The sequence below is a fragment of the Candida jiufengensis genome (assembly GCF_024610255.1).
Source record: "Candida jiufengensis strain CBS 10846 chromosome Unknown scaffold6, whole genome shotgun sequence".
Taxonomy (NCBI): domain Eukaryota; kingdom Fungi; phylum Ascomycota; class Pichiomycetes; order Serinales; family Debaryomycetaceae; genus Lodderomyces; species Lodderomyces jiufengensis.
The window spans coordinates 415140-428243 of NW_026261557.1; the positions used below are offsets into that span (position 1 = coordinate 415140).

The 13104-nt window shown below is 26.4% G+C and overlaps 5 protein-coding genes across 5 annotated transcripts; 3 read left to right on the plus strand and 2 right to left on the minus strand. All coding sequences in view use genetic code 12, as the record gives it.

Annotated features, from left to right (window-relative positions):
* Positions 1-108: 108 nt before the first annotated feature.
* Positions 109-3141, minus strand: KGF54_001265 (uncharacterized protein; the record flags this gene model as incomplete). The annotated part of the gene is made up of 1 exon (XM_051761615.1): positions 109-3141. One exon carries the CDS (start codon positions 3139-3141, stop codon positions 109-111), a length of 3033 nt encoding a protein of 1010 aa, XP_051621661.1.
* A 399-nt stretch (positions 3142-3540) lies between these two features.
* ABC1 (protein kinase) lies at positions 3541-5256 on the minus strand (the record flags this gene model as incomplete). The annotated part of the gene is made up of 1 exon (XM_051761616.1): positions 3541-5256. One exon carries the CDS (start codon positions 5254-5256, stop codon positions 3541-3543), a length of 1716 nt encoding a protein of 571 aa, XP_051621662.1.
* Positions 5257-7014: 1758 nt separating this feature from the next.
* On the plus strand, positions 7015-8106 carry CRL1 (Rho family GTPase; the record flags this gene model as incomplete). The annotated part of the gene is made up of 1 exon (XM_051761617.1): positions 7015-8106. The coding sequence occupies one exon, from the start codon at positions 7015-7017 to the stop codon at positions 8104-8106; it is 1092 nt and encodes a 363-aa protein (XP_051621663.1).
* Positions 8107-8694: 588 nt separating this feature from the next.
* KGF54_001268 (sphinganine kinase) lies at positions 8695-10164 on the plus strand (the record flags this gene model as incomplete). Its single annotated transcript, XM_051761618.1, has 1 exon — positions 8695-10164. The coding sequence occupies one exon, from the start codon at positions 8695-8697 to the stop codon at positions 10162-10164; it is 1470 nt and encodes a 489-aa protein (XP_051621664.1).
* A 921-nt stretch (positions 10165-11085) lies between these two features.
* KGF54_001269 (uncharacterized protein) lies at positions 11086-13077 on the plus strand (the record flags this gene model as incomplete). The annotated part of the gene is made up of 1 exon (XM_051761619.1): positions 11086-13077. The coding sequence occupies one exon, from the start codon at positions 11086-11088 to the stop codon at positions 13075-13077; it is 1992 nt and encodes a 663-aa protein (XP_051621665.1).
* Between the last annotated feature and the right edge of the window lie 27 nt (positions 13078-13104).

Below are 13104 nucleotides of genomic sequence, written 5' to 3' on the forward strand. Positions count from 1 at the left end.
GAAGATATGAGGTCTGACGCAAATTTAAGAGAAACTACGACAAGACAAGTAAACTCTATATTATTATAAATTTATGTGTATCATTAAAAGCTATCAACGCCTACAAAACTAAACTAATTGAAATTTATCCTCTGATATCTCACCCAATAAATCTTTAATATTTACCATTATATTATCTAATTGTTCAGAAATAGAAGAAGCAACCAAAATATATGAATATAACCAAATAAAATCAGTATTTCTTAATTTTAAACCAGTATCTTGTTGTTGACGTATTTCACTTAATTTATATAACAATCTATCTTTTGCATGATCAATTGATGCAAATTTTTTAGGTAATGAGAAACCTAATTTCATTGCACTTGCAAGCATATAAAATACTAAAAAGATTCTTTGTTCAACTTCGCTTCTTTCAGCCTCGATATATTTTAAAACGTATTCTTCGTTCACTGTTAACACTGGATCAACTTTGATTAAAAGATCTAAATTTTGAAAAGCATCTATAATCCCCGAGGTATCTTTTAGAATTTTCGAGTATGTTTGAGTGGGGAAAACACCTTTTAATCTAAATTCAACTGGTGCTTGCTTTAATAATGTCTCACATTCTGATAAGATCTTATTAGTACCTTCTTCAGCTTTAAATCCTACTAATTCCATAGTATTTGGATTATACTCTAAAGGATCACTATTCCATATTACACCTAATCTTAACCATAGAATAGATAAACCATTTTTCAACCTTGATCTTGCACTATTTGGTAAAAACCAAGTTGCCATAGTTAATGCCCATATAATACCAATGGAAATAGCAGCAAATCTATGAAAAGCAATTTCACCAATTATTGGGTGATCACCACCTTCTTTATCATCTTCAGAATCCTTTTGAATCATACTATACGAATACAACATTGTCAAGTTATAAGTCAATAAAATAAATCTTCCAAATGCATTGTTAGCACTCCAAAATAAGATTATATAAAATGAAGGTATCGATATTAAAATCCCAGCAATCGCTAAAAAATAAACATTAGCATCAAATATATTCCATATAGAATAAGCAGCAAATGCTCCAATAAATGTACCAAGAATTCTCCATTTAACAGTCATTGTGGTACCTCCTAATGATTTATTCATCATAATACAATAAACAGTTAATGCCCATTCTAATCTCCAAGTTAAAAATATATCTCTAGTCTCGGGGATATATGCAAACAATGATAAACAAGCAGCTCCTAATCCAACTCTAATTCCAAATTGTACATCAGCTCTTTTTAAAACTTTCAAATTCTCCCAAACTTTGAAACCCAATCTTTGTAAAAATGAATCAAAAACTGGAGCTTTATGCTTTTTTAACCCATATTGATCTCTTAAATCATCTAAAGCGGCATGTAAACTTGTATCATTAGTCGAATCATCAAAACTTTTTGATTTTTTAAAACTTAACCAAGGCCAACTTCGTGGACTATTTATAGCGGCACTATATTCATCAAATAATTTTAAAGTACAAAGTAATTCAGTTGCAAATTGAGATAGTAAAGTTGCGAAATTCCCACAACAAGCGGCAACTTCTTCTTGCTCTGCTTTAAAATTGAAATTTGTACTTTTAGTAAAAGATTCTTGATTGTAAATATGATCAAATGATAATTCTTGTCGTTTTTCATACATTTTTATAGCACTGATTAATGAGTGCTGGTAGATTTCGGAACTTTCAAATGATGTAGGAGGTATGGAGTTCAAAACATCTCTCATTGTGAAAACCAAGGATTTTATAGATGGTGATAAATGGAATACGAATAAATCAAATAATTGTAAAGATGAACCCATGTCATTATTTTCTTCTTGATCTTGTGCCCGCACTGAATCAATTGAAGGTATATTAAATTCACTAGATTTAAAACTTCTTAAAGTTGATGCTGTACTATTATTGTCATCAGAGGTATTATTTAGTAAACTCCATTGCATTCTTGTTGCTGAACTTAATGCTTGTAAATGTCTAGCTAATGATATTGTTGCATTTACTAATTCTTTATAATAATCCCATTCTGCTTCTTTTCCCAAAATCCTTAATTCATATTCTGATTCTTCTAAATATTGATGAAGAAGATTAACCAGTTTTTTTAATTTTTCAATCAATAATGAATCTTGGGCATTTAATTTTTCACCAGCAACAAATCTTCTAGTTAATGTTAGAAGCACCAATGAATAATTCTTGTATGATTCATGAATTGTTTTCCGAAGTAGATTAGTAGCACTGACAGGCCAAAGTAAATAAGAACAAGAAAATGAAATTATACTACCAGTAACCACAACTTGAAAAGTTGAGTATATTCTTGACAATGGAATTTCACCAGAATTTAAACTTCCTTCTTTAACAATACAAGAAACAATTGTTATACATGCTAAAGAACAAGCAGTATTAAAAGTTTGTTTATTAGTTTTTTGTTTCCAAAATGAAATAACCCCCAATGCAATTGAACTAATAAGTAAATCAATAAAATGACTAATTTCATCTTCTCCCTTTACGAAAAAAATTGCAGATATTAATCTACATCCAAATGATACTGTCATACTGAATATAATTGATATTATCACATACATCATGGTTTGATTCATTGAACCTTTTGTTCTTGTTGGATGGAAATATACCGCGACTGTTGCAATAATATGTTTTGAATCAGTATTTCCTAAAAAATCATCAAATCGAGGAACAAAAACTCCTAAACTTGCAATAAAATATGCCATTGAACATTTAAATACACTTCTGAAAATATCATTATTGTATGTAGTTTTTAGTAGTTGTAAAAAATTTTGAAATCTAGTAGTAGAATGTAATGGTTCACCTTCCAGAGGTGTTTCAAAATCTTGTGGTAAAGAAAATGTAATATTTCTATGAACTCTTTCTCCAGTATTTGCAATAATAACTGAATTTTTCCTATCTATAAATTTTCTAGGTATTGAATTATTAGATCTAAATTGATACCGCAAATTGGATAAATCATCAATTTTAATAGTTTGTTCTTCATCATTTAAATCGTGTGGTTGATTATGTATTTCTTCTGTTGCAAATGAATCAAAACTTGTATCTTCTACTAACCTTGTTGTGTCGGGACTTTCAATGCTTCCATTTGGTTTGCCGTACATGTACTAATTTATTTGTAATTGGTTGTCAAAAGCCTAAAATTGATTTTGATTGTGTATACAATTTTATAGTTTTTAATAAAAAATTAGATTTAAAAATTAGACTAATTTCAAATTAACTTTATTTTGTTTTATCTCCGTCTCGAACCAAGAAAATTTATTATCTTTGCTTAATTTATTTTTATTCAGGGCAGTGATGTCAAAAGATTAAGTCCATCAATAGGTCAGATTTTTACATATTTCTAATTATCATAAATTGTTTTTCAATTTCTTTTCAAAGTTGTTACATAAAGATACACAGGATAAAAACTATCAAAAACTGAAAAAACATTAAATCGTAATATCATATTTATTATTATTATTATATCATTCTATTATTTTATATTTTTACATAAAACCTCATTAATCTTCATAACCAACAATTTCTCTAAATAAATCTTCACATGGAACAGTTGCATTTAATCTTGCACATAACAAAAATACACCACTTAACTTTCTATGTAATGAATAAGTTTCTTCTGGTGGTGGTGCTAATCTTTCATTCAACATTAATCCAATATTACCTCTAACTCTATCAGTTATTGTTTGTTTTTTAAAATTGAAAGGTTGCCCATTATTATCAATTGGTGAAAAAGCTTCACCTAAACACATTACTGAATCAACATGAGCTTTTATCATTGCTGGTGATTCTAATCCTGTCAAATAACCTAAATCATGAGATATTTCTTCAACTTTTTTAGCATCTTTTTTAACTGCAGCTCTTAATACTTTAACATAATTTGTAATAAAATCTTCACTAAAATCACGAGCTGCACCAAAATCTAATAATTCAATTTTATGAGTTTGTTCATTATATAAGAAATTAGCCCAATTTGGATCAGTTTGCATAAATTTAAATTCTTTTAATTCTAACAAACATAATCTCATTATATTAGTTGCAATCCAGTCTCTTGTACTTTGATCCCAATTTCCTTTAACAATTTCAATACCTTTCATTTTTTCCATAGTTAAAACATGTTCACCACATATATTATGAAAAACTCTTGGAACTTCAAATACTTCATCATCTTTTAAAAATTCTCTCATTCTAATTAAATTTTGAGCTTCTCTTATATAATCACATTCCCATTTTAATTCAACTCTTGCATTTGCAATAGTTTTATCTAAAAATAATCCTGCAGGTAATAATGATGAAGCAGTTAAAATCATTAATAAATTATTTAAATCAGAATCTATTGAATTAGCAACACCTGGGTATTGAACTTTCACAACTACCGGAGTTAAATCTTCTGTTACTGCAGTATGAACTTGACCAATAGAGGCAGCAGCAATTGGAACATCATCAAATGAAGCAAATAATCTTTCTCTCCAATTCATACCTAAATCTCCAACCATAACTCTCTCCAATTGACCTGGTGGCATATAATGAGCAGAATTTTGAACTCTTAATAAAATTTGTTGAATTTCTTTTGGTAAAATTGAAGAATCTTGAAATGATAACATTTGACCTAATTTTAAAGCTGCACCTCTCATTTTGGAAAATTTCTTTGCCATTCTCTCTATATTTTGAGGTGATAAAAATAATGATTTCATAGTCATTGATTCTCCAGAAGCATAATTTTTCAAACCTTGAGTTGCAGCATTCAATCCCATTCCAGCAGCTAATGATCCATAATGAAATATTCTTGCTAATCTTGAACTTGGAATTTCACTTTGTAGTAGTTGATGTTCTCTTAATTTTGGTTTCGGGAAATTTGGAGACGAAGCTGGATCTATAGTTGTTATTTGTACAGGAGTTGTTGGATTGATAGTTGGAGCATCTAAATCTACTTCTTCACCAGGATAAAATGATTTAGTTGAATATGCACGCGTTTGACCAGTGTTATTGAATGGATTTTTGGAATTTTCTTTATTAAGTCTAGCTCTTATTGATATAGATTGAGTTTCATCCCACATTGGTTTATTTTCATCAACTTGATCTCGTATAGTTTTTAGTATATAATTATTTTGAATATAATTATAAACATCATTTTTTAGTATTTTTACTGAACCTTCTGTAACATTCAATAATGAATTTGACACAACAGCTAATTCATATAGTCTTTTACTTATAGACATTGAAAAATTTATGAATATATATAAATAGTTAAGAAGTATAACCTGGTATTAAAAGAAAGTAAATACTCAATTAAAAAAAATAAAAATGTGTAAAGTTTTAAAGAAATTATAAATTTTTAAACTTTTTTTTAATTTTTTTTTTTCTTTAACTTTGTTAATAATTTTTTGCACATGAAAACAATAAAGCAAACGAATAAACGAATTAAAAAATTGTTAGAAAAAATTACCGGATTTTAAATTTAGAAACAGGGAAATACTTACTGTCAATTTGAAATTTCCTTTCAGATAAATTTTAGAGGTTTCAAACTTAAAGTTTCTGAAGTAAGCATCGACTTTCATAACTCTCAAAGATCATATTGCAACATCAGTCAAATTAATATATCATGAAAGTTGTTATAGAAAATTCTATTTTATGTGTAATATCAAAAACGTTTTTGTGTCTATCATGCGGCTTTTCCTTTTGTCCTTTAAATAAAAAATTATAAATCTGGAATTCAGATTTAAATTTTAGCTTTAATAGAATTAAACAACCCAATTTAATATATCAAGATTTAATTTTAAGACATTAAGCATTATGAAACTTATTTATTTGATCATTCAACACATTATTGATTTTGATAAGATTTAGTACCTTAGATGTTCATTAATATAGTAGTTAATAATTCATTCTATTTTTTTGTTATGGAATATTATTCGGAAAAACTATTATTTAGTTATAATTGAATCTAAACATCTCGTTTGGAAAAAAAAGTGGGGAAAGAATTTGTGGAATAATTTTTTATTGGTTTAAAAACACAACTTTTATTAATTAATACTTTTAAAACTTGTTGATTATAAAATTGCTTTTTACAACTAAATATTGAAACGTTTGAACTGAAACGTTTGAATTAATAGATCGTGTGTAATTCTAAGACTTGAAAAAGGAATATGAATGAGCTTTCAACTCCGACAAGAAATATTTGGTGAGACTTTCAAAAAAAGAGTAGATTGCATAAGCCTCAACTCTATATAGTATCGTCGTAAGCATTAGCTTCTAAGCCGCAATGTATGTTTTACAGTAAATTCGCAGATTTTGATCAATAAGTTTGGTGAAAGGTTCGAAGCAAAATTTTGACAGATTTTGCAGCAAAATTAAAATAGAATCAAATGGATTAGACCCATGCACTTTTGATAAATTTTTTTCGCGCTCTCCACCAAACCGTTGAAATATTGTGAAAATGTAATATCACTCGCTTTTGTTAGATATTGACATTTGATAGTCTAAAGAGATAAATACTTACCAGTATTTCATATTGATCTCCGATTTTGTAACTTTAGAGTAACATAGATACATAAAATATAACTTACACTGAGGAACCCACTCAATTCAACTAATTAATACCTCAACAATGAGAAAATAACATATCATTATTATGTCAATATCGTTATTAAATAATCATATTCGAGTTTATTATTTCAACATTCATTTGATATTATTATATGTGTATGTATAATGTATATACTTTATATTTAAATATCATTTTATTTTTAGTAACAATAAATAAATAAATAAATAAATAAATAAATTAAATTAAGGTACAAAAAAACAAAACATTAATAAAAAAAATATCAAGACAGAGAGAGAATTAATAGATGTTATATATACTTAATAATCTATTTATTTTACGAGTTTCATATGATTAACCCTATATAATAATAATAACTATTCATTCGTTTCATTCTCAATACAAGCATTTACAAGATTAAATTCAATTCATAATGCCTTCAAATAGAAATTCTTTTATTTCTTCAAAATCTCCTTCTAATTTTTCACTGCCTCAATTTGAATCACAATCAAATTTTAATCCATATGAAGCAGTAAATAATCAATATAATCAAGATTTATATCAACAATCAACTTCAAAACCTAAACTAATATCTAATAATGATGCAAATTTAATACCCAATTATAAAAAAATTGAAAATCATCAAACAATAAAATCAAAAAATAATCATAGAATGAAAATTGTTGTTGTTGGTGATGGTGCAGTTGGTAAATCATGTTTATTAATAAGTTATTCACAAAATAAATTCCCTGAAATTTATGTTCCAACTGTTTTTGAAAATTATATTGTTCCATTAATGTCACCTCAAGGTAATAAAATATTTGAATTAGAATTATGGGATACTGCAGGTCAAGAAGAATATGATAGATTAAGACCTTTAAGTTATAGAGATGTTGATTTATTAATTGTTTGTTTTGCTTTAAATAGTATTACAAGTTTACAAAATATAAAATCATTATGGTTTCCAGAAATTAGTCATTATTGTCCTAATGTACCTATAATTTTAGTTGGTACAAAAGCAGATTTACAATCAGATATATCAGATGAATTAGCTTATAAAGTAGCAACAGAAATAAAAGCTATAGCATATATTAAAACTTCATCAAAAACAATGTTAAATGTAAGACAAACTTTTAATTTTGCATTAAATCATTATCAAAAAGAAATTGAAATAATGGAACAATATGAAACAAGTAAAAGAAAAAGAATAAGTAAAAGATTTAGTAATAATGGTTCAGGTAATTATGGTAATAACAGTGGGAATTATGATCATATAAGAAATAAAAGTACTGCATCATCAACAACAAGAAGAAATCATATGAAAAATTCAAGTTTAGGTTCAAGTGTATTAATGGATCAACCATTAACTGAAGATAATTATGAAAATAATCCTTATGGAAATTTTAATAGTTCAAATGGTGGTGGTGGTGTTGGTGGTAATTATAATTTAAGAAATAATAATGGTGAATTTGATTTTATTGATGAAAGAAGAAAAAAAGAAAAAAAGAAATGTATAATACTTTAGTCTGATATTATATATTACATTTATAGAGCATAGATAGAAAAATTAATATTAATTATTTATTAACATAAATTCATCCTCAGATCTTTTTGAGATTAGTTGCAAAAAGTTCAAAAAAAATGTACATATACAAAATTTGAATTTATATCCGAAACGCGTTTAAACAAGTGACAACCTAGATTAATCTTATTCTTACATATTTGTTCGACGGTAGCATTTAACATAGACTTTCCCTTCGTGGTTCAGAGAGGATATCCACATATATTAATAATCAATTTTCGGTGTAAAGTTTTGAGTTATATTTTTGTCTTGTACATTGTTTCAGAATAATAATGTTTTGAAAAATTTCAATAGATAAACAATAACAATTTTTTTTTCCCCTTTTTAATAACAGACATAATTTTTTTTTTAGGTCCATCAAACTTAATATAGAAAAAAGATATAATAAAGAAGTATACAAACCATTGAAATATCATTTTAAAAGCAGGCTTCAATTATCAAATCAATTAAGTTTAAACTAGAGACCTCAATTACTAAACAAATTTATTTGCCCACCGTCCAAACCCAATATCTTAACCATACAGTCTAAAAATGCATCAATTGCTGAATTTGGAGACAGAAGTTAAATATAGACAAGAGAAATCAACTAAACCCAATACTAAAGACAACGAGACAAATATAATATCAAAACAAGAAGATCATTCAGGAGATGCAGGAAATAAACAAGATGATCATTACAAAAAAAAATTATCACCAATACGATATAAATTAAGATCATTATTATTACCATTAATTAGATATGAAACAGATTTACTTTTTAATTTACAAACTTTATTAAGAAATCCAATTTTTGATTTTTATTTTGCATGGACTGCAAATTTAGCAAGTCATACATTTTATGTATTAATGTTACCACCAGCAAATTGGTTTGGTGGTAGTAAATTAGCAAGAGATTTAGTTCATGTATTGGGATTAGGAATATATTTTACTGGGTTTTTAAAAGATTATTTTTGTTTACCAAGACCAAGATCTCCTCCTTTACATAGAATTACAATGTCAAGTTATACAACTCAGGAATATGGATTTCCTTCATCTCATTCTGCTAATGCTACTGCTGTTACTTTAGTTGTATTAACAAGTATTATTAATATTAAAGATGCTTTTAATTCAACAACTTATTATTCATTGATTATTGGACTTTCAATATATTATATATCATTAATTTTTGGTAGACTATATTGTGGAATGCATGGATTTTTAGATATTTTAGTTGGTTCATCAGTTGGTGTATTGGTGTTTTTATTTAGACATTATTTAGGTGAATGGTGGGATGATTTAATACTAGGTCATGGAATGACTTTCGGGATTATTGCAATAACAAGTGTATTTTTATTTTTAATTCATATATATTCAGAACCAGTTGATGATTGTCCTTGTTTTGATGATTCAGTAGCGTTTGTTGGTGTACTAATGGGATTAGATTTCAGTCATTTAATTGCTCGTTCTACAAAATATTTTTATAATATAGATAATTATGGTGATTATTATCGTGTGCCATTCAATGTGGAATCTGGATTGATAATACTTGGGTTAAGATTCATTATAGGGGTTACCTTAGTTGTAATTTGGAAAACAATTTCAAAACCAATAATTTTCACAATACTACCACCAATTTATAAATTTGTTGGAGTTTATTTACCAAGAAAAAATTATATATCAACAGCTTTTACAAATCAAACTACTAGAAATATTAGATCAACATCAATATCAAATGATGTATCACAAATTGGTAATATAAATAATTTTATTAAAGGAGTATCAGATCGTCAAAAATTAGATAATATTGGACCAAGTAGTGATATAGATTATTATGAAATGATTGATTATAATAGAAAAAATGATTTAAGTAATAATGTTGATCCAGATAAATATAATTTTAAAAGTGGAGTTTTTAAATATCGTTATGATGTTGAAATTATTGGTAGATTAATTGTTTATGCTGGTGTTGCATTTACTGCAATTTGGGGATTTTATTTTGTTTCAAATTATTTACAAATATAATACAGTTTAATTTTTACTTTACTAAAGTTAAATCTCTTTGTAAGAATCTATTTTGACCTAATAACCGAAAGTCAAAAGACAATTATTGATTGAATTGAAAGAATAATGGAATAATTCGAATTTCATTTAAGACGTAACATGGCTTAATTTTTAATAAATTTCAGTACAATTTGAATTCATTGAGAACCCATTTTTTTCCTATTGTATACTCTAATCTAAAAAAGTAACCAATCTTCATAATTTTGACTAGGTATTAATACATACTATCTATGACTGTAAGTAAAGCACTTTGTTGTAAATCCTTGATATTTGGTCTCCTATCAATATGTTATCTAACACGTGATTTAATACTTGTACAGCTTAATATTATCTTAAGTACTATTTTAATTTTAATTGAAAAATCTTAAAAGAAGTTTAAAATTAAAAAAAAGTACAAAATTAAAAATATCTAATATAATTTCAATTCTATTTAATTTTAAATCAAATTGTAAAGATATATATTTTTAAAGTTGACTTTTAAATTACAATATTTCTCATTTAATAAATCTAATAGTTACAAATAATTCATAATCTTAATAAATTAGTTATTAAATTTTAATCTTCAATCGATTATTATTCAAACTTAATAATTTTTCAGAGATTATTTCAATAATAATAATATTATTATTTATATAATTTATCAAATATTATATTCATAAATTCCATCACAATCGTTATTGCTCATTTTAATTAATTATTCAATTTAAATTTAACAAAGTTGTACAAGTAATAAAGTAAATGATATATTAAAGAATATCATTTAGTCAATCAAGAAGTTCCGTGAAATTTTATTTATTTATTCACAAATTTTTGGCTTATTATTTACCACTACAATTTATTGATATATTTGATAATTTTCTTTTTTTAATTCAATCAAGTATCATGAACGATACATTCAATAATTCACAATCGGGTCAGACACTATATTATAATAATCATTCAAACTCAACATCTTCATCATCAAGTGGAGGTCAAAATAATAATCAATTAAATCATCTTAATGGTAATAATAATAATAATAATAATACTAATAACTCAAATAATAATAATGTATTAAATAATGTTGCAAATAATTCAAATCATGGAGATCAAACAAATGGACATATAAGTAATCAACATATTAGGGGAAGTAGTAGTCGACAGTCGAATAGTGGAAATAATCAAACAAATGATCCATCAAATAATCAACAACAAGGACAACAACATACTATAAATGATTTATATCAATTAATTAGTCAATTACAACAACAAAATACAATTAATAATCAAATAATAATGAAGATGAATTTTATGTCTGATTCAATTGAAGAAATTAAAAGAAATCTTCTAAATTTACATCAACAATTTATGTTTACTTTACAAAATAATTCTCTGAATAATTCAAGTTCATCAAATGTTAACAATATGTTTTCAAATTCAAATTTAAATAATCAATTTAAAACTTTTGAAATTTTTACAAAACATTTAAATAAATTAAATAAAGAAATTGAAGAAATTAATAGTAGTGGACAAAATTTGAATCCAAATTCACTTCAGCCGCAACAACAAGCTCAACAACTGGGCCAACAACCATCACAGCAAACACAACAATCTCAACAACAACGACCTCAAGTTTCGCAACCACAACAACAACTGCAAAATCCTCCAAGTCAACAAGCACAGCAACAGCAAGGACAAAGCTCACATTTACAAAATCAACATCAAATTTCCACTAACAGTGTAGAAGATGACAGCAGGAATCATCAGCAACTACAAAATAATCAATCACATACCCAGAATGGAACTTCTTTTGATGATGAAGTCGACTTGACAAGAAAAAATTTAGGTTTAAGATCACCAGCTCCAGGCTCAACTGCAACGTCTCCATATGTTTTTGAATTAGGATTTTCATCAAGAGGTTCAAATTTAAATGGTCATATAACATCTCCGATCAATCAACCACAAATACCCAACAATAATCAACAACAACAACAGAAAAGACTGAAAAATTTTAAATCATCTCAACAAAATAATAATAATGCTCAACACCAACATCAACAAAATCATCAACATCAACAACAACAACATCATTTACAAAATCAACATCAAACACAAAGATTACCAATAATATCTCAACAAAATAATCAAAATTCAAATTATTCAAATTCATATATGTTACCTATGCCTCCTTTATTAAGTGAGGATAAGTCAAATAATTTAGCGCCCCATGATCAATCATTACAATTTTTATTATCAAGAGAAAGTAGTGGAATGATGACTTCAGCTTTGAGACAACAACCATCTCATACAAGACCTATGCCTCCACAACCTTCAGCTTCAACTTTTTCATTTGATGATAATGATATTGAACAAAGTATTGATGATTTAGAACAGCAAACTCAAACAGGTACAAGTGCAACTACTCAACCAACTACAAATTCTTCTTCTAGTAATCAAAATAATTTATCTGATCAAGCACTTTCAAATGGTATAAACAAAAATTTTAAAAAGAGAAAATTATCACCGGATTTAAAATCTTCCATAAGTACAAATGATGTACCTCAATATAAATTAGAAAGAAGTTTAAAAGCTCTTAGTGATATATGGAAAGAATACGCTTATGGAGTTAATGATAAACCTCCTTTAAAGTCTTTAGAATCAAAATATGGAACTAAATGGAGAAATGAAACTGAATCAAGAACTTTTTTACGTAGGAAAAAAATTTATGAAGCAATTGAAATTGGTACTAAAAAAGGTTATAGTGAAGAAGATGTTATTAATGAATTAGAAAATTATAGAAGTTATGATAAAAATGGATCTTTGAAAAAAAGACCATTATCTTGGTTAAGTTCAAATATGCCTGATAAATTTAATAATCCTGCTACTGATGCATAAAGTTGAACTTAGAGATGTTGAAATTTT